The sequence below is a fragment of the Scylla paramamosain genome, chromosome 21, assembly GCF_035594125.1.
Source record: "Scylla paramamosain isolate STU-SP2022 chromosome 21, ASM3559412v1, whole genome shotgun sequence".
Taxonomy (NCBI): Eukaryota; Metazoa; Arthropoda; class Malacostraca; order Decapoda; family Portunidae; genus Scylla; species Scylla paramamosain.
The window spans coordinates 21628938-21653561 of NC_087171.1; the positions used below are offsets into that span (position 1 = coordinate 21628938).

General features: G+C 40.7%; 2 protein-coding genes across 9 annotated transcripts in view; both read right to left on the minus strand.

Moving 5' to 3' along the window:
• LOC135111242 (E3 ubiquitin-protein ligase HUWE1-like) overlaps window positions 1–4266 on the minus strand; it is a 39738-nt gene extending 35472 nt beyond the window's left edge. For 5 of the 6 annotated variants that reach the window (XM_064024406.1, XM_064024402.1, XM_064024404.1 and 2 more), the window contains exons 1-3: window positions 4109–4266; window positions 706–799; window positions 461–594 (exon numbers count right to left, since the gene is read on the minus strand). In XM_064024406.1, the coding sequence (XP_063880476.1) occupies window positions 461–594; window positions 706–750 (179 nt within the window). In that variant the 5' untranslated portion in view covers window positions 751–799; window positions 4109–4266. Of the gene's footprint in view, window positions 1–460; window positions 595–705; window positions 800–3887; window positions 4031–4108 lie in introns of those variants that run through there. The other variant, XM_064024401.1, reaches the window with a different exon arrangement.
• A 1658-nt stretch (window positions 4267–5924) lies between these two features.
• LOC135111244 (DNA-directed RNA polymerases I and III subunit RPAC2-like) overlaps window positions 5925–24624 on the minus strand; it is a 114858-nt gene continuing 96158 nt past the window's right edge. Inside the window, exons 1-5 of one of the 3 annotated variants that reach the window (XM_064024412.1) lie at window positions 12268–12362; window positions 11777–11991; window positions 11047–11144; window positions 9828–9984; window positions 5925–6052 (exon numbers count right to left, since the gene is read on the minus strand). In XM_064024412.1, the coding sequence (XP_063880482.1) occupies window positions 5996–6052; window positions 9828–9984; window positions 11047–11144; window positions 11777–11991; window positions 12268–12316 (576 nt within the window). In that variant the 5' untranslated portion in view covers window positions 12317–12362 and the 3' untranslated portion in view covers window positions 5925–5995. Of the gene's footprint in view, window positions 6053–7642; window positions 8401–9827; window positions 9985–11046; window positions 11145–11776; window positions 11992–12267; window positions 12381–14016; window positions 14084–24624 lie in introns of those variants that run through there. The other 2 variants (XM_064024413.1, XM_064024411.1) reach the window with 2 other exon arrangements.

A 24624-nucleotide genomic window follows, 5' to 3' on the forward strand; every position in this document is an offset into this window, starting at 1 on the left:
ACACTATACTGCAGCATGTAACTGAAGTACAATGAAGTGTTAAGTCAAAAGCCAAAACAAGGCCATTTAGACACCTTTACTTGTAGACTTGACCCAAAAAAGAGCTACATACTGATGGAAAGACTAACTGTTCCATGTCCATTGCATCTGAAAAACTCAAACCACATGGTCTTAACATTTAAATGTTAAATGCAATTATACTGAAAACAACACCTAAAAATTTTTGCTGTCCTTCCCCCATGCCCTGCTAGTCACCATTTTTTCCAAGGTCATTGACTCAGAAAAAAAAAAGCATAAAGTTAACTGGTGTGAACATGGAAGGGTGTCAAGGCTGAGATGCTGTGTCAAAAGGGGCATAATGTGGAGTTTGCACATGATTGAAGATGCCTAATACAAACCTTACAGCCTAAGACCTCAATCAGTGTTACAATAATGCAAGACAATGAGCACAGCTCCTCACCTGTCCAGCACATCAATCCAGTGGTACAGCTCACACTTGCCATAGCTCCAGGACTCCACACTCTGCAGGATGGGCAGCAGTTCCTCATTGCTACAGCTTTGTAGTTTTTCAATCAGCCAACCACAATCACCAGGCTGGCAGGAAAAACACAGATCAATAAATAGGGATATCAATGCAAGCACAAGTAAGCATATGAACAAGTATCACACAAAGCAATAGAAAACACTGCAAAAATCATTGCTTACAACTTCTGAGCTGCTCTTCTTTAACTTGGTTCTGTCAATCTTCATCTTGGCACAAGTGCCACCTTACACATTCCTCAACTGAAGTTCATTCAGTCTGCAAGGAAACAATCCATTTACAAATCTATTCTTTTATAAGAAAATATATCTATTTACCTATTTATTTTTGGGAATCATTGTTTTCATTTCACATTCAACAAAGTTCCATTTATTCAAAGACAAAACCCTACTTAGCTTATTTAGTTTATTAATCTTATTTACATATTCACCCTCTCTTTGCTACAGCAGATCATACTAGTGATTGTTTATGTGCTTGTGATGATATATTCTGTCCCTCCCCTGTAAACATCTGTCCTCTATCCCACAACTCTCTGAGCACCACTACAGACCCATTAAACACATCAGATTTTCTAGTATGCATGCATAAAGCTTCCATTACTTTCCACCACCTTTACTGTACAGCAGTTTGTCCTTAAGCTATTTCAACAAACAAAAATAGATGAGAAAAGTCAGTCTTTCACACACTGATCAATAATTCACTATTACTCCGCAACACAGGACAGCCACACTGGGCCACACCAGTTGTGGCACGACACAAGTTAATATGCACTCAAATCAATACCACTCATTTACCTTGTTCATCGTAAAATTAAACTATTTATACCACCCACACCCTGCCACTACTATGGCATTATGATAGCAGAAGAATGGTTATGAACTTGAAAATCAATTATACACCGAATGTTGGGGAAACCTAATTAATCATTATGGCCTATGACTATACAACCTACCTAACGCATTAAGTGTGGTAGGGAGAGTCAAGAATAAGTTATAGCAAAATTTGGTGTACTAAAGAATAGAACACAGTATTGCAATTATATCACAACAAACACATTATTTGACAATAGTCCATTCAGAGAATCTCAGCAAGACCTCTGTGTCATGTTGGCAGCCCTGCTCACCACTCACCCACAGAGCCTGGGGGAAACTCAACCTCCCTTGAGAAATGCATCTATTTCTTCAATTAGCTCAACAATTACACAAGTTTGATGATGTTTGTTTATATCTGCAGATTGAGCAATGTTTGATCAATGATATCACAGTTTTCAACCTTGATAGGGCAGAAAAGAAAGTTATTATGGCAAGTATAAATTATGGAATAAAATGGAATGGTTTATACACCACTTTACTAAGAATTGTTATGTCTAGCCATTGTGAGGTTATGCTTGAAATAAAACATGTCTTCATGGATATCACATACTCCTGATGGTGCTTTCAGATTCAGAATGAAAAATTATATAAAAGGATGAATGAAATATGTCAGAAAACAGTGGAGTTGTTTTGGAGTAAAGGGGCAAGAGTGGCTAACTGTGGCATTGCTCTGCTCAAAAACCCTCATGTCCCTCTGTAGGTGTTTGTTCCTCGTTCTCTCTCCTTATAGAAGTGTCCATCAGGTGGTCCTCCCTTTCTAGTTATCTACGCAGGACACTTGTGTATTTCAGGCCAAGAAGCTGGTGAATGTTGTTGGATATATATGTTGCACGGTAGTCTGCTGTATGCCATCTAATTTCCTTTTTATTGCACTAATATACTCAGGGCAGTATCTCCATACATGACTGAGAAATTAATAACTTCAGTTTTGTGTAAGATCACTTGTCATCACTCTATCTGTCCTAGGTACCCATGACTGTCTTACTAAGGCTAGCAGGTCAGGTGGCAGTACGAAGGGCCTCTCTGACTAATGTAAGATTTAGTTTTTGCTTATGTCTTATTCTGGATGGTCTAGGCAGTGCTGCAGTATTCACACACACAGACTTGGTTGGAAAACAAAGGAATATGTCTGTTGCAAATGGGACTGACCAAGACGCAGCCTCTCCTGGCAGCACCCACAGACCACGGAGGCTAAGTTGCTGAGGCAGGGTGGACCATGCTTGCATTCCCAAATGTTTGCCATGTGTTGCCAACAAAAAAATAATGCCAAATAGATAATAACTGGGATTTCTTTTTGGATGCAGAAACTACACTTATTTTTATTAATTTTATTATTATTTTTTTTTTTCTATGTAGGAAGGGCACCAGCCAAGGGCAACACAGTTAGAAAAAATTAGAGAATAAATGTTTTAAAGCCTCCCTCTTGACAGAGTTCAAGTCATGGGAAGGAGAAAATACAGCAACAGGCAGGGAGTTACAGAGCTTACCAGAAAAGGGAATGAATGATTAAGAATACTGGTTAACTCTTGCATTAGAGAGGTGGACAGCATAGAGGTGAGAGAAAGTAGAAAGTCATGTGCAGCGAGGCCACAGGAGGGGAGGCATGCAATTAGAAAGATCATAAGAGCAGTTAGCATGAAAATAGCACTACAAGATAGCAAGAGATGCAACACTGTGGTACATGTTAAGATTTAAACTGATATGTATCCAGGTACTACTCAAAGCAGGAGTACAGCTTTGAGAATCCTCTGACATTGCCACAGCACTGATTTTTTTTTTTTTCCATGAGAAATCCAAAAGACAATATTTTTTTTGAGAAAACACCTATATTTACTCCATAGAGCACCTTAATTTTCAAACATTATGTCATGTAACAGCAGTGAAATGGTTATCATACTAAATGTAACTTAATTCATTAACTTTTCAATAATTCAGATTAACTTTTTCAATGACTAATAATTACCTCCACCACCAGCACAATAAAAATTTCACCATTTCTCATCACATACCTCACAACCACCATCATGCATCACCAGTCAAACACTGTTCATCACACACACCCACCCACCCACACATACACAATGGCAACACACACCACGGAAAAAAAAGGGTAATATTAGTTATGTTTGTGGTGGTGATGATGAATGTGCGTGTGGTTATCTTACTAACTGTGAGGTAATACCACATACCACCACCAACACAACACAAATTCCACCACTGCATTGCAACAATGCATTTTCACCACACCTACTACTACCACCTCACCACCACAACAACCTCAGTCACACGCACTCACCAACACTGCACATCACTGCACCGCATTCCCTTCACCACCAGCACCACCACTACTACCACTACACACACCGTTACCTGTAAGTTTCGTGTTCACCACCACCACCACCCCACCTCACCACTACCACACTACCACCATTACCACTACCGCCGCAGCCTCTGCTCACACCCTCCCCACGCACCTTCCTCTCCCAGCCTTGCCAATCCTCCCAACATCTCCCAGGACACGCGAACCCTCAAGTGAAGCAGGAAACTTTTCTTGGTGACAGGCAGACAAGTCGCTGGCGGTGTGTGTGTGTGTGTGTGTATGTGTGTCGTCACCAAGAATTCCCTTTCTCGAAAAAAATAAGTATACACGCCTTCCCCGGCCATGTATGAAGATATAAGACCCGCCATCACTCACGCCCATCACTACGCCTCAGTAGGTCAGCTCCCTCATGTCCGTTCAGCAAATACGAAGGAGGTCTTGACCCTTGAAAGTCTGGCTCCAGAAATACACGACGGGAAAAACACAACGACTTAAACTTCGGCATCAGATGGCGCTGAGGATCAATGTGGAAGGAGAGTCACTGAGTGCGCAACCCGCGAGATTTCGAATATACTTTGTTCTTCAAGGATAATGTTTCCTTTACACAGCTAGAGGGTTTCTTAAGGGGTTAAATATCTATATTATCAATGTCCGCATACTTCAAATCTCAGCAGCAGGGTTTCTCAGCATTATAGTGCATCTCATTATCTCTTTTTTTTTTTTTTTCCTTCTCGGAGACATTTATTATTCACTTCGCATTTATTTATCTACAGTGCCCGTTATTCATATATAGAGTGTACAACTGTCTCACCACTATATACATGTTGTCATTACTTTTTTCCTTCGATGATATTGTTCACAAATAGAATTGTGCAAGATAAAAATACACTCTAACAAGTCGACGGTTGAGCAAGTCATCGTCTGAACTCGGGAAATTATGGACAGAAACATGCATTTTATTACAAGCTGAGCTTGAAATCAACATCTGCATGACAATGTACGAGCTATGAGATAAGTACTCTCCACCTCTGCTTACTACAATGACTTGACACGAGAGCGCCAATGTGCATGTAATCGAAGTGCAAAATAGCCTTCGATTTACTTGTTGTCAAGGAAACCATAATTTCATTAATCTATGCTGAAAAAAGGAAGTCTTTGGATTACTAAGTCGTAATACAAAAGTAGTGCCAAATCATCGTGTCTTACGGGAATGCCAGGAGAAAACAGGAAGGTTTGAGGCATCGGGTATCGCTGCGGTCTCGGCTGAGGCGCACCCACAGGTGGTCCCCAACACAAGGGCGGCGGCCACGGAAGACTTGCACAATGCTACCTAACTTGTTACACCCCGATTCATGCGTGTATGAGTATATATATAAGGGCCGCCAAATGTAGCGTAGTGATTTAAATTTAGTGTTAGGGACGTAAAACATGGAATTAATAACAAAATACGAAGATGAAGAATTTTCATTGAATCCGTGTGGGTGAAGCACTCCTTATGAAATTCAATCTCAAGTGAACAAACTACTTACATGTTTAGAACGTATAATGATGTCTACTGTGATGGCAGCACTTTTGGGTGTGGCCTGCATACTCGTACTGCATCCTGCAAACCATACCACGCTAGTATATCTAAGGATCTTGTCAAAATAAACGAGTACCTTGAATGCTTCTTTCAGGCATTCCTCAGGTGTGCTCATGTGGGGTGCGGTTATTAGTAAGCAAGACTACAGTGGGCTGCCTTCTGTGACGGTCCGTAAAACCTAGTAGTACTGCATAAGCAAGTCTGCCAGCAACCCTACGTAAGCTGGCCGCCGGCACACCGTATGCTGCCGTACGGAGTCCATCACCGCCCATATCTTTGTGTTTGCTGAGTATATACTGAATAAGCGCAACTACATCTGGATCCCCCTTCACTAACACTCAAGGTCTCAGACAACCTTTACCCACTGACTGAATTGTATAGTACCTCTCCCTTGAGTCTCTGTAATATTCCTTCCTTTGATATAGACATATGCTTGTGTGTGTGTGTGTGTGTGTGTGTGTGTGTGTGCGTGTGTGTATTATTCTTCTTGATTGAGGTGTATCTTTTATCAATTTTGAGTGCAATGTCTTCTTCCACAAATGACTGATACTGTTAATACATTCCTTGGCAAATTACTGATCTCCTGGCTAAGGAGTTTTAAACAAAAGATGATTTTAATATATTTATTATAAAAACAATAGTTTGCATAACATATTTAGTCTAGATCCCTTGCTTCAAGATCAGTCTGCCTCTATGTCTGAGGGTGGATGGGTGTCCTTGTATCTCTGGACCTCGATCTGCAGAATAAATGCACCATCATATCAGTTTGAGCTTTCTTCATATATTGAACTTGAATCCACATGATTAATTTACAAACAGTGTTATGTAGAGCATAACTGTTTGGGTCCAGATGGTCTGGGACGAGTTAGTTTTGATATGAATATTAAGGCATGTACTTGAGCGGAAAGTAATAAGCGTGAATGATTTCCTGTGCAAGAACAAGCAGAATTACAGTAGACAAATTTGCCAGTGTTGCTGGAAGAATGTTGCTACTTTAATGGCATCCACCACAAATCTTGTGTGTGTAAATAAAGTCAAGAATATATGTACAAGATAATGGAAAGGAATGGAACTAAAAGTATGTTAATTCTCTCATAAAGTAAAATCCATTAAACTCTATGAGTGATAACACTACTGTGGCAGGCTATATTTGATACTACAAAAGTAACTCATTCATATCTATGCATTACACTGTGTGTGTGTGTGTGTGTGTGTGTGTGTGTGTGTGTGTGTGTGTGTGTGTGTGTGTGTGTGTGTATATATATATATATATATATATATATATATATATATATATATATATATATATATATATATATATATATATATATATATATATATATATATATATATATATATATATATATATGCTGTAGCCAGGAAGTAAATTCTCTTTTATGCCAACAAGGTTGAGTGCTACAGCAATTTCTGCATTATTCAGCTTATGCTGAAGTCTCTCTATTTGTCACAGCAAATCTCTTTTTTTTTTTGAGTGACAAGGGACATTTTGTTCCAGCCTGGGGAACATCTTCAGGCAGAATGAGGCAGTGGGTGTCTGTGCCTTCCACTACATGTGGATGCTGGGCCACAGTTGTCAAAAGTGCTGGTGTGCTCATAGATAACATGGTCTTCCTGAAGGATGCTGGCATTTATTTGAGGTGGTTCTTGATAAGTAATTGTAGGTATGATTTTTTCAAACTCTTGTAGTAAATTGTGAGTTGCAAGGCCTGGTGCAGGTCTGTTGGCTTGATGCTTTAATAAATGATGTCGTTCATGACCTTTTTTCTGTCTTGTATTCTGGAGCAGCTTCTACAGTATAATTATGTAAAGAATGAGACCCAAATGACTAATGTTATGAGAAGCCCTACACATCGTCAGCTTAGAGCTATCCATCAACACACAAGTAGAAGATAGAGCTATCCATCAACACACAAGTAGAAGATCTACATAAAAATATTACCCGCTTTGAAAAGGAGATTGCAGGAACACACTATGCCATCTCCCAGCCATTGATGAAGATCAAACTGCCCACCACAGCTAACTGCACTAACTAACCACAAACCATCAATGACCAATCACAAGCCAGCACCTGCATATATCAGGAGGTACAGACATCCGCTGCCTTATTTTGCCTGAAGATGTTCCCCAGGTTGGAATGAAATGTTGTGAATACCAAGTCATCTTTTGGAAAGCTTCTTGGGGCCATTGCCACTCAAGAAAGATTTGCTTAGACAAACAGAGAGACATAAGCAGGAGCTGAATAATGCAGAAATTACTATAGCTTTCAACCTTGTCTGTACAAAAAAGAAAAATAAACAGGTCAACCATTGATACTCTGGCACTGTTTAATTTCAAATCTCACTTAAGATGGCATATTTTAAGCAGACTGTATTTTCTGTCTTTTAAATGTGCTGTGGAAGTATGATTAGTTCACTCAGCACAGCCACAAACAGAAATACAATTGTAGCATGATCCAAATGTTGTGTACATTACATATAGTGAGAAGAGGGCACCAAAACATCTACCAGGTATTTTATATATCTTATGTATGTATCATCAATAATGTATTAGGATAGAAATGCAGCAAATTAACCTGGGAGTAATTTTGATGGTGGGAGAGATGCCACACCACACTACCAATCCATTCAAGAAGCAAACAGTGCTGAGCTTCCAGAGGGGCTCATGAGGATAAGAATGTGAATGATGTGTGTGAGAATGTGTGGTGCCTTGTCTTGGCCACCAGGTGTGTGGATTCCCAGCCTGGTACACAGATATAGATATTTTTGTGATCTTTATTTCATGATAATTATGACTTCAAAAGAAAGAAATTTAAATCATGACACAAAACATACACATAACATAACTATAAAATAAAAGTGGAAGTGTTGCAAAAGGCTGCTTCTAAGATCATCAGCTGTGTGTAACATAAAGAAGCAGCAGGAAAAGTTGAAGCACTTCTTAGCTGACAGTGATTCACAGAAACAGATATGAATATGAAAAACAGTGGGAGATGGAAAGAGTACAGAGCATGATTGATGAATGACACAGTGGTTTCAACAGCGAAGGAGTGATGGTATGGACACATCTGGAATGATAATAATACAGAAAGTTAGGGTGTTTCATAGAGTTAGTTTCATAGTTTTTGGAAAGGAACAAATAATTCACAGTTTCATGACAGAAATCCCCTAATCAAATATACTAAATTATAAAATTTGGTGAAACTTGACACATGGATGCATTTGGACAGTAGGTCATGGGGGCATTTGGCTTTGAGCCTCAAAAGAGACACAATCATGGCTCAGCCAACTCATTCCATGCAACTCTAAAGTCCAGCCAAGAAAACTGTCTTCAATGTAACACATTATTTTTAGGAGAAGAATAATAGAGTGATTACTGACAATGCATGTTGGAGAGCTGCAGTAACAGAAGTATGATTGCAAGAATTTGTGAAAATTCAGGAAATATGAAGGAAAATCACTTGCCATCATTTGCCATCCAGAAAGCCACATGCATTACCTGTCACAGATTTTCCCAACAAGCTAAAAGAAGGTGCTCTGCACAGAACACTTCTTAATTTCTATGAAAGAAAAGAAATTCACACAAAGGAAAAATATTCATAAAAAGATGAAAATAACCTTTCCTACCTAGGTGATCATGAGACAATAAGTAAGATTATGAGCTGGAACAATAACAATAAATTCATTCTTGGAGTTGTCTTTGTCTTCCAGGTTCCAGGCATAAAATGACAGCAGTTACCATACCAATGAATGGTGACACTAGCGAGAAGTGATTTCAGACTTAATTGTTACTGAATATTCCTTTCTTCTTTTATTGTGATGAATAATGAATCCTGACAATACAGAAGCCCTCTAGTTTAAACCAATAACACTACATTATGGAATAGCTGGACAAATAATCAACAGTGCTAGAAAATCTCTACAAAGATGCACTCATGGGCCTTGCATCACTGTTGCTGATACAAATGATGTAACAAACAAGACAGCCTCACAGCATGGCCATAGGATTGTATACCTTCCCCCTTATCACTGTCATCATAACCTAAATGAACTGATTTGGGCTCAAATCAAAGAATATGTGTTTGAGAGAGAGAGAGAGAGAGAGAGAGAGAGAGAGAGAGAGAGAGAGAGAGAGAGAGAGAGAGAGAGAGAGAGAGAGAGAGAGAGAGAGAGAGAGAAACACAGGTGGACATCAGGGAATATGGTATTATTTTCAATGGTCAGGACTTTCAAGGATCCAGCCAACTGAACACTTTAATAACCAGTCAAGGATGATGCTTAGCTGGACAGGCAGTGTGCTCTGTGTTCTGATTCAGACAACACAGCATGGACATGATGCAACAGGTTCAAATTCAAAAAACATTATTTTATGGATATTTACATGAATTAACTCTTGTTATTCACTAGTTGCTTAGGTGACAATAATTTTTTTTTAGATTTGTATCTGATTTGGTGTGCATATGTGTTTGTACCTTAAAATAATGACTTAACCCACCTCAATCTTTTCCTTGATATCTTCATTCAGCTTCTTGAGGTCTTTGAGAGCCTTGTGGAGAACCTGCAGGGCTGGAGTGCTATGGGTTTGCACTCTCACATGGATCTTCCTCTCCATGGGGTGGGGGACTGTGTAGCCACAAAACTCCACAGCGGGACTGCAATGAAACAACAATGATACATGGCTTTCCTTGTTCTTTAACTTATATATCCTGTGCATCCAATTTATCTATCTATCTACCTGTGTACCAGGCTGGCAATCCTATACACAGGGTGACCTAGACAAGGCATCACACATTCACACATGCTTTGGTACCCCAATAATCAACACTATGAGGACACAAGAAATTGTACAAAAAGAGAGTGAAAAAAAGACAAAATAAAGTTTTCCTGACAGAGCAATCAGCCAATGGAATGGACTGACTGACAAAGTTGTTTGTTCAAGGAGCAATTAAAGCTTTAAAGATAAATATGACAAATTAATTTTTAAAGACAGGAAAAGGAAGTTGATTCAGTCCTGTAAAAGACAATTAGGTAAGAATATTCACATCCAAAACAGACAGAAAAAAAAAAAAACAGCAGTAAAAATGGAAATGAACATGGTAAGGAAGCAAAAGATGTAAGACAGAATGATGTTTTTTTCTTCTAAAGTTCTAGTAATGAACAAATAACCAAAGTGGGTCCTCTCCTGCATGCTCTCTTTGTCCCTGTCTCTGGATTTTGTAGTATGGGCATTGCTTACATACCTAACAAAGATAATACAAGGCACAAAATAGTGTTACCTAATTACTCTCTTCTCATATGATATTACTATTTTTCTTTACATCTCACATGAAAATGCTCATGTAGGAAGAACTGTTGGAAGACTGGTATTAGTAACCTTCAATGAAAGTCTTGGGTAACGAATATTCTAAAACTAGAATCAATGTTATAGTAGTTTTTGATATTTTTATAGGAACTTAATAACCATCTTTGTCTAAATTTCACTAATAAAAGAACACACACACACACACACACACACACACACACACACACACAGATTCCCATACTGTACTATAGATATCTGGAATGACTGAACTGAAAATGTGGTTAGGGCAACACATAACCAAAAGGGAAGCTGTATTGAAATGATACAAAATGAGCTTTACTCGGAACCTGTACAGTACAAAGTAGATACTAATAGGTCAATACACGTTGCCTATATCAGCACTTCCACTCACTCCTGCATAATGATGTGCTTGAGTGCATTCCCCAGTGTGTGATCCTCATCGTTGATCACAAAGGTGCGGTTGTAATCGTCCTGGCTGGGGCCCGTCACCTGCAATTTGTGACAGTGATCAAACAATGCATGACACACAGGCCTTTACTAATGTTTGCTTCTGTATTTCTCCTTCCTATGACTTGAGCTCTTCCAGGAAGTAGTTTTTAAACATAACTATTTATAAAAAATAAAAAAAAGGCATCTTGGAAAAAAAAAAAAAAAAACAGTGCAAGAAACAACAGAAGTAAGGAGTGGGTGGCCTAAGAAGTGTTACAAAGTGGAACGGGTTACAAGATGTTCATCATATTTTTGCCGAGAAATAAATAGTTAGCCTTACAATTAATGGGCAAAGATGATTATTTCCACAAAACCTGAGCAAATGTGTGCAGTTCTTCAAGAAATACCAAGACAATTCCCTGCAGATGATTACTAACACACCTCTGCCCTCATACTACACCAAGCCTGACTATAATATTTTGGACCACCTCATCCCATTACACCTAAGTGGCAGTTAATTTAGCTTAGGCCGATCAGCTGAAACCATCACTAGACATGGCAAGGTTAGGTAAGGTAATCAACCACTATATAATCTACACATTGTATCTTAACCAAAATCCACGTGATTATAATGAACTTCACCTGCCAAATTCTCTCACTAGCCTTAAAATTTTGTCCATACATATATTTACCCATTCCAGTTTGTTCTTCTCCTTACTCTCGTTCACATTCTGAAGGCGAAACCCATCTGGCCCCACAGGCATGGTAGTGGTAGGTGTTGATGCACGTAAATGCGGTGGTGGTGAGCTAGTGGTTGCTGGCTTGCTGCGACACGCTTTGTTTACAAGTGACGGTCTGTCTTTTGAAAGGGACAGTACTGCTAAGATCTCATTCACTTCATGGTTTACTGTAATAATAAAGTGTAATAATGAACATCATAACAATTATCAATATTCAGTTGAATACACTATTAATGTAAAATATACATAAGAGAGAGAGAGAGAGAGAGAGAGAGAGAGAGAGAGAGAGAGAGAGAGAGAGAGACGTTTCGGAATTGTTTCATTCAGTATTAATCTTACACACACACATACACATACACACACACACACACACACACACAAGCCACGTCGCAGACCAGAGTTCAACATCCTTGCACGCCCCGGCCACGACCACCCCCACGTACCCGTTATCTTTAGCGACTTCTGCTCTGTGGCTCCGTCAGTCCCTCCCATACACGCCGCCGAGCTGCTCACATGCACACCTTCACGCCCTCCTATGCAAATGTAGCTGGGAACAGTGGTGGTGGAGGAGGAGGAAGTAGATGTGTGGAGGAGGAGGAGGAATGCGAAGGGAAGCCAAGCAACAATATATCTTTAGGTTCTTGCAAGGCTGCTTGGTAACTAACTACTACTAATTAGCTACATGATAGAGAGAGGACATCACAAGAAGATGAGGAATTCAAAGGAAACAACAGACAGCAACAGCCCTACTGGCCCTAACGAGGCTCTGTGTGACTTTACAACCACTACAGATTAGAGGTAAATGGACAGTAAGCAAGGGACACCATGCAGCATAGCGGAAGAAACAGCCATAGGATAAGAAAGAAAAGCTTGAAAGAAAAACATGTTACTATTCTATGAGTAATAATAACTGTCACAGGGCCGTATTCTGAAACATCGCACCGCAGCTCCATTGCTTTCAAGAGTTACAATGGCTTTTAAGGGTTTTATACGATCACAGTGACAGATTAACAAGATTTCTACATTATTAACAGGATAAACGATCTTGAGAAATAGTTGAAAAATAGTTATGGCAATCGAGACACACACACACACACACACACACACACACACACACACACACACACACAGAGAGAGAGAGAGAGAGAGAGAGAGAGAGAGAGAGAGAGAGAGAGAGAGAGAGAGAGAGAGAGAGTAATGGTTGTGTTCATTGATGTTAGCGAGTTTTACACGTTTCTTTGTTTAAATTTAATATTTATGGCGGGTCTCTCTCTCTCTCTCTCTCTCTCTCTCTCTCTCTTTTCTACTGCAACTATGCTTCTGTGGCTGCCAGCGCGGTGGTCGTGTATCTAGTTAGCCTCAGTTTAATAAAGATCACAACGTAGATTGTTAAATATATAGTACCATTGTCCCACTGAACCAAGAGAGAGAGAGAGAGAGAGAGAGAGAGAGAGAGAGAGAGAGAGAGAGAGAGAGAGAGAGAGAGAGAGAGAGAGAGCTACTGCTACTATACTACTGCTGGTACTACTACTACTACTACTACTACTACTACTACTACTACACACATACACAGACCGCCACCATCACCACCACCACCGCCAGGAGACAGGAACACTTTGTCTGAGCATGGTTTACTCACACGCCCTCTCTTCCTGCACGGGTGTATACTGTACCTTGCCTTGGTGTGTGTGTGTGTGTGTGTGTGTAGGGCTTATGATAATACTGAATCAAGAGTTTCTATTATTTTAATTTTTTTGTTTAATAAAGCAAGACAGATCGTGTTGTGTAACATCGAGGTGTCTCAGAAACTAAACTAGGGTACTTTTTTTTTATAATCTCCTCACTTTGTTTATGTTTTGTGGGAACGTCATATTGAGCATATTCAGGTCCGTATTCAGGAACGCTCTGATTTCTCACCACGACTATCTTTAAAGGCCACAGGGATGATTAGCCGGATTTTCAAGACTGTTTGTCCTGTCAGTAACGTAAAAATGTCACTAGAACCATAAAAGTGGCCTTAAAAACCCGTGTAACTTCAACTAGAGCCTTTTGAATGTAGTGGAGGTGAGGAGCAGAAGTGTTTCAGAATTATGGTTTCATGAATGAAGAGAAAAAAATTTCTGGTTAAGAGGACACATTCATCACGCATTCATTACCTCCTGGTGAGTTAGTGAACAACTGAAAACACTCACATGTGTAGTGGAGATGTTTGAATCATCGAGGTCCACGGTAGCGGGAGATGTCGCTCACTACACCAGCCTGAGGATAGAAGATAATTTTTAGGCACGCACGCACACATGAACACACAACGATATGATGAAAAGTCTTGTTATAGTTCACGAAAAGTAGTTCAATTTTCCCCTCCTCTCTCTCTCTCTCTCTCTCTCTCTCTCTCTCTCTCTCTCTCTCTGCAGGGACTGTAAGCGATATTCCGTAGAAGCAAAGCAGCAGACACGATCTCCCGCAGCAAGGTAAAGCAAGACAGCGGCATGTCCCCGTCAGTATTTGTAGGACCACGCGGCCTCCCTCATTCGCTGCCACTTCCTCTGTCTCTCGGTCTTTTGTTCGCCGGGGGGTTGGAAGTCTGAGGCGTCAACCAGCTGACTAGACTGAGTAGACTTCTTGTCGCCACTCCCTTGGCCGCCGCGGGGGGCACGTAGCCATGTATGTGATACAAGTGGGCTTTCCTCTCGTGCCATTTACTACGCACGCCGCCACCACCTCCTCCTGCACTTCTATGCTAGGTAATTTGCTTTCAGTCTGTGAATCTTTGGCGTAATTTGGGTTAGGTCAGGATCTCCTGCAAGACTCGTGTGTCAAATGGTCTCACTCCAGCATCCTTCGTATTCTGAAACGCCTTGCTTTCGCTCTCTCATCATGACTATTTTTAAAGGCCGCAGAGATGATCAACTTGGTTCTCAAGAGTGTTTCTCCCGTTGATACTGTAGAAAATTATTGATCTGTAAAAAATATCCTTAAAAATCTGTCTCATTTCAACCAGTAGAGCCTTTGTAATGTAGCGGAGGTGCGGGCTAGAAGTGTTTCAGAATACGCGCCTGTACTCTACTGCGCCGCCGACAGATTCCAGCAGTGACGTAATGGGAGCTTCTTCACCCCAGTAGTAGTTGCTTGTGACACTCCGCCTGGACTGACTGCCAGACCTTCAGATAGTACGTGTTCTGAGTGCTTTGTGCGTACGGTACACCTCATTATTTTCTTTCTGTATCTTTCTCTTCTGTTTCCTATGCTTATTTCTCATTCTCTTCACTATCATCGGGAGAGAGAGAGGAGGAAGGAGGAAAAGTTAAACGACCCATGCCACACACCATTAAAAATCACTTTCAGCCCACGCATCTTTCTAATTTCAGGGACTCTGACCGATATCGAGGGCACGAGCTTCTGTAACGACTTTCTGGCCGTGCTTAAGAAAAAAAAGATAGAAAAAGAGCGGTCAAAATAAAGTAGAGTTTTCATACCGAAACTTCCCTTCCTAGAGTCACACGTGTTTAGTGATACTGTTTGGAAATCGTGACTTTTGTTTACTTTCAATTCTGGTAGATACTTTTTTTTTGTCTCCTTGCAGAACTTGCTGCATGCCAGACCAAAGCAATATTACGTAACCTAACCTAACCTAATATAACCTAACTAATACCCGACCAAACAGAATGTAAACTAACAAAATTTAACCTTACCTAACCTAACTAAACCAAACCAAAGCTAACAAAACCTAATCTAACCTAACCTAACCAGAAACTAACCAAACTAAACCAAACCAAACCTAACAGAACCTAATCTAACATGACGTAGCGTAATCTTACCTAATCTAACGAAACCTAACCTCACCTCACCAAAGGGTATGATGTAATCACGGATAAACCCACTACTCGGGTCCGCCTCACTATAATTCACATAGAGGAAGGGACTGAGATGTAATATTAAGTTTGAAAGTACCAAGGAATTTCATCTCGAGACTCCTATTCATCATCATAATTTTTCTCTCTTTCTGTTTTTCGTACTGTACTGTTATGAAACTTCCTTATCCTCCATTCTCTCTCAAAGTTGGGGAAGAAAAAGGAAGTTTTTTTTTTTTTTCAGTACTGATGGAGCTGTCTGAAGATTCTAAGAGTACACATGCATCTACCGACACACACACACACACACACACACACACACACACATGACCGTATGAGTTTGTCAGTCTGTTCATGAATTGCTGTGTGTAAAGGAAGTGAAAAATAAATAGATAAGTAAGTAAATGCAGAATGAATGGAAATATAGTCATAATAGATAGAATTAAGGATAAGGAAATAACTGAAAGATAATAGGAATAATGATAATAATAATAATAATAATAATAATAATAATAAAGCTGTTACAATGAGATAAATAAATAAACCTTTGTGTCTTTTAGTCTCTTCTGCCCTCGCCACTTTCCTCTCAGTAAGCGAAGGAGGAATGGAGTCACGGTATAAATTTCCTTGATTAATTCCTGAACATTTAAAACACTTTCTCAGAGCCACCAACATACATTGCAAATAATAACAGTATATGATAACGACAAGGAACACTGACCAGCCTTTTTGAACCTGAAACTTTTAATACAAACAACACAGTGATTAGATTTGATTGAGAGGAGAAAGGGAGGAAGGGAGATGAGAGATGACCCTCTCCTATGTAGTACACACAAAGCCTCCTGCTGGGAAGTAAGGCGCTGTGACGGACAACATGGGTAATCATGACCTCTCTCTCTTTCTGGGTGGAGAGAGTGAGAGCATAAAGGTTTCTGAATCACACATCATATCCAAGTACAAAAAAAGAGAAAAAAAAAAGAGGAATAAAATCTAAAAGAACATTTGGCTCTCCCTTTTTCTTCCTCTCTTCACTACCATGATCCTCCTCTTTGTCTCTCTTTGTTTCTCCTTTAAGCCCTTCTCCCTGTCTTCCTTCCTTCCCGCTCTCCTCCTTCTCCTCCCTCCTCACAAGCCTCAGGTCACTAGTATGGGTGAAAGAAGCAGACAGAGCTCCCACCAATTTCACGGTCAGGCGAGTGTGGGAGAGTTGAGAGCACAGGGGATATGACAAGGGCAACCCACACGAATAGCGAAGGGTCATCTAGAGAGGAATAATAGAAGTAACGGGTTGAGTTTGGCGAAGTTACATTTCAAAAGAGGTAGGAAGAGAGTGGTTTATAAATACAGTGGCAGGGTACACGGGATATAACAAGGGTGACGTAGACAAAATTCTCAGAATCAGTAATCAAGATAGAGAGATATAATGAGTTCAAGTTTGAAAAAGATAAGAGAGAGAGAGAGAGAGAGAGAGAGAGAGAGAGAGAGAGAGATGAGAGAGAGAGAGAGAGAGAGAGAGAGAGAGAGAGAGAGAGAGAGAGAGAGAGAGAGAGAGAAATAGGAAGGAAATGTTTCACAGATACAGAGGCAGATGGCGGAAATAAACTCAGTAATCAGGTTGTTAGTGCTGAGTCATTACGGAGTTTTAAAAGAAGATTAGACGAATTTATGGATGAGGATGATAGGTGGAAATAGGTAGGTATGCTTTGTACAGTTACTGCCACGTGTATGCCTGATGTCTTCCTGCACCAACCCTTGTACTCTTGTGTTCTTAAAAGACTCAGACACAAACTAGACTTTCAGTTGCATTGCGATGTTTATAGTTGGCGAGCGCAGTCCCGTGCGTGCTCTTGTCTACCTGCCAGGTGTGTCGGTAACCCCTTCCTTCTAATTCTAGCAACCACCACCACCACCACCACCACCATCACCGCCGCCACACCTTCCCACGATTTACGTTTTCTATGTAAGTGACGAATATTAAAATAACACACACACACACACGCTTCTAAACAAAGAGGTGATGTCAGAATAACAGACACACACTACTAAAGGAAGTTATAGAGGTGACACAATAAAAGGTAGGAATTAGACAAGAAAATACGTGTTGTAAATAGGCAGTTATTTCATAGTAAATGCAGAAATAAAGGTAAAAAGAGCAGTGTGTGTATGTACACATAACACACACACACACACACACACACACACACACACACACACACACACATTACTAAAAGAAGGTATAGAGGTGACACAATACTTGACAGGAGTTAGGCGCGTTATGAATAGCCAGTTAGTAAAGACAGGAATAAAAGTAAAAACTGCAGTGTGTATGTGTGTACGTAAAGATATCACACAATTTAAAACGGACTTACTTACAGAGATGTGATGCGACATTAAACAAGATCAGACCTAGAAAGGAAGACCGATAAGGATAAATGAAGGGGGAAAAAGTGCAGATTACGTAAAAAAAAACGTTAAAATAACACACGTAAGTCTTTCTAAACGAACGTAAAGGAATATGATGAAACAGAGTTACCGGGAAGCGCATACATTGTTACCAACCAGAGAGTAAAGATGAGAGAGAGAGAGAGAGAGAGAGAGAGAGAGAGAGAGAGAGAGAGAGAGAGAGAGAGAGAGAGAGAGAGAGAGAGAGAGACGTGGAGCAACAAGTGCGTGCAGGCGAGGCAGACGCATCAGAACAAACACATACAAGGAAAATATAAATAAACAAAATAAATAAGTAAACAAACAAATAAAGAAAAACTTGAATGAATCACATATACAAAAATGTGATTCACACACACACACACACACACACAACACACACACACACACACACACACACACACACAGCAGTCAGACAGGAACACAAGGCAAAGTTTATCATTACACTGTACGATAACTGAAAAAAAAGACAGTATAAAGAAAAGGAAAAGAAAGATGAATAAAAAGGAAGTCAACGCAATCTTGACAAATCACTTCAATAGACAACAAACTTAATTTGCATATGAATGGATGGATAAGCAAATGAATATGCTGCACTTGCATAAGTCTCTCTCTCATTCTCGTTAATATTATGAACAGCTACACGCACATATTATGACTCAGACACACATATATACATTCTCCTTTTAAGATATTACACTTTTCTGGAGGCTGTTATTACTGGGTACATCTTCAACCTCTCAGAAAATATTGCGAACAGCTACGCATTAGAAAATTTACACCTAAACATATACATAATCTTTTTAAACCCTATTTTTTGCTGAGGAAGTTATTACTAGGTTCAACTTCACGTGTGTGTGTGTGTGTGTGTGTGTGTGTGTGTGTGTGTGTGTGTGTGTGTGTGTGTGTGTGTGTGTGTGTTTCTTTCCCGTTTTTCTTCTCGTCCAATGAAAATATGCACAAGAAGACCAAACAGGGGAGGCGGGTTGCCTTCCTTGGTGCAGCTGGCTACGAAAACCCACTCGCAGGAATGAACAAGTCAACAAACACTAGAAAGATGTAACTGGGTGCCTCCTTCTCCTCCTCTTCACCCTCCTCCTCCAACTCTTAATTTTTCTTCTTACTCTCTTCCTAATTCTTGCTTTTTAAATTAAACTCGATGCCGTCTCCTCTTTCTCCTCTTCTTCCTCCTCTAACTCTTAATTTTTCTTTTAACCCTCTTCTCATTTTTTGCTTCGAAAAATGTTTATCCTTCCTTCTCTTCGTTTGTTCTTTAACTTCCTCCTCTTCAAATATCTTCTTAATTCTTTGTTTTTAATCCTTTTTATTCTTCTTTCTCTCAAGCCATCCACTGATTCAGACTGAGACGAACCCAACTGATGCAGGAACATCCAATCAAAGCTAAACAGACTCATCTCCTTCACCGCTGGTCACTCTTCTCTGCCACGTTCAATCACCCGCTGGCCAAATGTTCCTGAGTCAATAAATGATGAGATGCTCAAACAAGACTAAACAGTGCAGGCTCTCATACCCGCCCTGCTGTCCGCGGCCACTCGCTTCTGCCTGCTGCATGTCCTTCTACCAACCCCTTCTCTCTCACAACCCAACTATTGTTAATCTGTCACTCGAACCGTATACATACCCTTAAAAATCCCGTGTAACTTAGTCTAGATGGAGCCTCTTGAAAGTAATCGAGGTGCGGGACAGGGGTGTTTCAGAACGTTGTTAGGACTATGTGGGTAAAACTGACGGGCTGACAGTTATTATTACTCATTTTCTACCTTTCTTGACAAGTAATAATAAGCAGGAACAAAACTTAACGTCATTCTGGGCTATCTGATTATTCTAGCCTACGTTAACTTTTGGTAAGAGGGAGAGAGCCAGCACAGTACAGTAGTAGGCGCCTTACACTTAAGTATCCGATGTCTCCAGACAGCAGCAACAGCAGCCGGCACAAAGGGCATTGAGTCCCGGTGGTGTGTGGGTGAGGTGTATACTCTGTGCAGTGTACTGAGGCGACTCGGTAATGCGTGTTTGGGGTCGCGCTGTGGAAGGAAAGGTAGGCCAGGTAGCAAGTGAAGGTCTTGTCAAATGCACGGTGATGACCAAGTTGATTTAGGTTAGAGTGATCAAAGAGCCAGTCCAGGATGACGTCAAACTTTATTAGTACTTCTTGTTAATTGAAAAATATAAATGATAACAATAATAATATAAATAACAATAATAATAATAATAATAATAATAATAATAATAATAATAATAATAATAATAATAATAATAATAATCCTTAGAGTCCGTCAACTTTCTACTCGTAAAAGGACCGCATTCTGAAACACTTCCGCGCCGCATCTCCACTACTTCCAAAGGCTCTAGTTGAAATTGCACGGGGCTTTTAAAGGTGCTTTTACGGTTCTAATGACAGATTAACAAGATTTCTGCATTATTCACTGGAGAAACACTCTACTTATCTCTGTGGCCTTGGAAAATAGTCTTGGAGAGAGAGAGAGAGAGAGAGAGAGAGAGCAAAGCGTTTCTGAATACGGCACTAATACACATGATCTCACTGCCTTGGCTGACCCGCACCTCCTACTCATGACCCCTCCAGACCTTAAGCCACGGCCCACACTGTGTCTGTCTGTCTGTCTGTCTAGCTGGTTGACTGCACGGTCCTTCCCCCATCACCGGTTGCCATCGCGCATCAATACACAACACAAACAAAGAACTGCCAGCTAAAGTGTTGGTTCTTGCGAGGTTTGTTGATAAGAAATTTAACGCGACCTAACCTAACCTAAGCTACAGTGTCTAATATTAAGTAACAGAGTAAAGTAATATGACAAGGCTATCTTTTTTTTTTTTTTTTTATAAGCCACACTATCTAATCTGAAATAAGAAAGGAATCTAACAAGACTACTAAGGAGGTTTGGCAGGATGGTCACTCAACACCGTGGCCTGAGGTAACAGAGGACGAGTGTGTGGAATCGAGATAAGGACCATATTCTGAAACACAACCGCGCTGCACCTCCACTGCTTTCAAAAGGCTCTAGTTGAAGTTATACGTGTTTTTTTAATGTTGTTTTTACGGTTCTAGTGACAGATTAACAAGATTTCTACATTATCAACAGGAAAAACACTCGTTGGAACCCAGGTAGTCATCTCTGTGGCCTTTGAAAATAGTCTTGGAGAGAGAGAGAGAGAGAGAGAGAGAGAGAGAGAGAGAGAGAGAGAGAGAGAGAGAGAGAGAGAGAGAGAGAGAGAGAGAGAGAGAGAGAGAGAGAGAGAGAGAGAGTGAGAGCAAAGCGTTCCTGAATACGGGCTTATAATAAGTTACACTATTTTTAAGGATGTTTTCATGATTTCAGTGACTAATTAACAAGATTCCTACATTTTTAATAGGAGAATTGTTATTGAAAACCTGCCTGATCATCTCTGTGGTCTTGGGAAACCGTCGTGGTGAGAGGGCAAAGCGTTTCTGAACCTGGGTCAAAGATCTACGCGCCGCCGGTTACTCAACACCGCGGCCTGAGGTAACCGTGGCTGAGCGGGCGGAATCGAGATAGGAAGGACGGCTGAACAGGACACCGCTCAAGACGAAGGCCTCTCTCCCTCCCCTCTCCCACCACTTCCCGGACAAAACGGTGCCGCCCCACCCTTCACATGCTCCCTGGCTGACTCATCGCCTAGAGACTCATGTAACAGTGTGATCCCGCCCACCTCGCCCCTCTTCTGCCTTCGGGACGTGAGCTTCTCCACACATACTCACCAAAGTCGGACTAAAGTTGTGTGATATAATTCTCTAACCATATTCTGAAACACTCCTGGCCATACCTCGATTACTTTCAAAGGGCTCTGCTAGTTGAAGCGACACGAAGTTTTAATGATGCTTTTACGGTTCGAGTGACAAATTAATAAGCTTTCTTTCTACATATACTGTTCACCAAAGTTACGTTAGGCTAGGTTATACGACAGGTTAGGCTAAGTCAGGTTAGGTTAGGTTAGGTAACTGGACTATATTCTAAAAACTGGTCTGGCAGCACCTCAATTATTTCTACCCTAGGCTTCTTCATTAGTTATCTTGGTCATCTACATCATCACGATCATAATCAGGAACTAGTCTTGTTAATGCGACCTTCCTTCCCCCCCAGGATCGCAGCGAGCTCAGCCCCAGTGTTTGTGAATACCAGAAAGGTTCTCCGTGCATTGGGTTTCGTCCTGCTGGCAAAATGTTCTCGTGTATCGTACATTGCTTGGTATTATTGTACACTGCTCTCCCTCTCTCTTTCTCTCTCTCTAGGATGTATTTGATGCCAGAGAGAGAGAGAGAGAGAGAGAGAGAGAGAGAGAGAGAGAGAGAGAGAGAGAGAGAGAGAGAGAGAGAGCGCAGGTGTTATGGTAATCAACGCTTATACTACCTGCCTAATGAATTTTCCGTGCACAGGTGTGTTCAGATTACACGAGTGCAGTTTTTTTAATTCATATTTTGCTTCTTTTCTTTCCTTTTTTACATCCATATTGACCTAAAAGTGGCAAAAAAAAGAAGGGTAATTTAGATTTGGTAGAATTACGGTAATGCGGTCTTTTGAAACGTATAAAAATATAATTTTGGGTAATTTTACGTGTTCTTACCTTTTTTTAATGCTAATGAAATCATCTGCGGCGAATTATGAGTTTAGTTCAGAAACATAATACAAGTTAATCAAAGTGTTTAAAACTCTCAGCGTCTGCAGTTTTTTTTTAATATCATGCCAGAGGATTAAGATGAAGAGTTTGTGCGCTAAAAATAACCAAGAGCCGAGTTACTGAGGGAGAACTGAATGCATGTTACAGCGTCATCTGGCGGTTCGTTCCCGGAGACTTTGATACCTTTCGACATTTCATTCCTAGTGTCCCTCAGACTCTCAGCGCAGCAACACGGGCCCTCTGCTCGAATAGATAGAGGTCTTTAAGTGATATAGGGAATACAATAAGTGTGATGTAAGCAAATTTCTCAGCTAGGTCTTCAAATAGTATAGGGGGCATAACAAAAGCGACGCAAGCAAATTTCTCAGGATACGACGAGAAATAATGGGTTCAAGTTCTATAAAGTTAGATTTAAGAAAGAGATAATGAATTGGTTCTCAAATAGCATGGTAGATGAATGGAATACACTCAGTAATTAGGTTGTTAGTGCTGAATCACTGAGGAGCTTTAAAAGAAGACTAGACAAATGTATGGAAGAGGATGATAGGTGGAAATAGGTAGGTGTGTTTCGTACAGGGACTGCCACGTGTAGGCCTGACAGCTTCTTGCACCAGCCCTTGTGTTCTTGTGTTGTTACGTTCTCCTCATCTCATCAGTGACACGCATGAGTACTCTTCCCAGTGATAATATAGAATCCTCGTCAAATTGTCATTATATAGGGCCATGAACACATCTTTGAGAATTGCAAATAACTTCCCCTCACTTTTCTGACACAATACATGACACCTTTTGAGTTTGTTTTTAGTTGTTTATACCAGCTAATATCGCAGTTCTCACACTTCTCCACCCTCGTCTTCTCTTACCACACACATTGTTCTCTTTCCTATTAAAAGATAACTTATTCCCCGCCTTACAATGACACTGTAACTAAAACAAATACACAATATATCGCAGCTTTCTGGGTTTGTTTTTTATTACTTATACAAGCTGATATTGCAGTTCACACACCTCTCCACCCTCATCTTCCCTCACCAGCCCCGTTGTTCCCACCCCAGTACAAGATAAGAACTTAATCCCCGTCTTACAGTGGCCCCGTAAAGCCGCGCCGCTGCACACACATCGCAGGAAAAGAAGCACAGATAACACAAGGCTAACGACCCTTTGATCAGGATTAGTGTCTGCGGGTGTCGGGACGCGGCTCACGTGCAATTTTACACCTGTCCTCGCTATGGCAGAATCGAGGTCGTACAGCCGCTGCTTTGCTGGTGCAGGGCCGGGGTAGTGCAGGGGGAGACGAGAGTAAGGAATGGGAGGGAAAGGGATGGGATACGAGGAAAACCAGGACCTAAACACTTCCGGTGGTGGACTTCCTTGCAGTGAGGCGTGAAGGCTGTTCGCTGCCGCCTCCGCTGCCGCCGCTGCCGTTATACAGTTTCTGCGCCGCACCTTCACTGCATTCAAAAGGCTTTAGTTGAGGTGACACGGGTCTTCAAGGGTGTTTTTATAATTGCAGTGACAGATTAACATGATTTTTACATTATTAAGAGGAAAATCACTCTTGAAAACTCAGCTAGTCATCTCCGTGGCCTTGGAAAATAGTCGTGGCGAGAAAAAAGAGCAATGTGTTTCGGAATACAGGTTTATATTAAGTGACACGGAATTTTAAGGATGATTTTATGGTTGTAGTGACAGATTAACAAAATTTCTACATTATGTACAGGAGAAACACGCTTGAAAACCCGACTAGTCATCTCTATGCCCTTGGAAAACAGTCGTGGTGTGAGAGAGAGCAAAGCGTACCATCAGAATACTGGGCGGTTGTCACGTGGC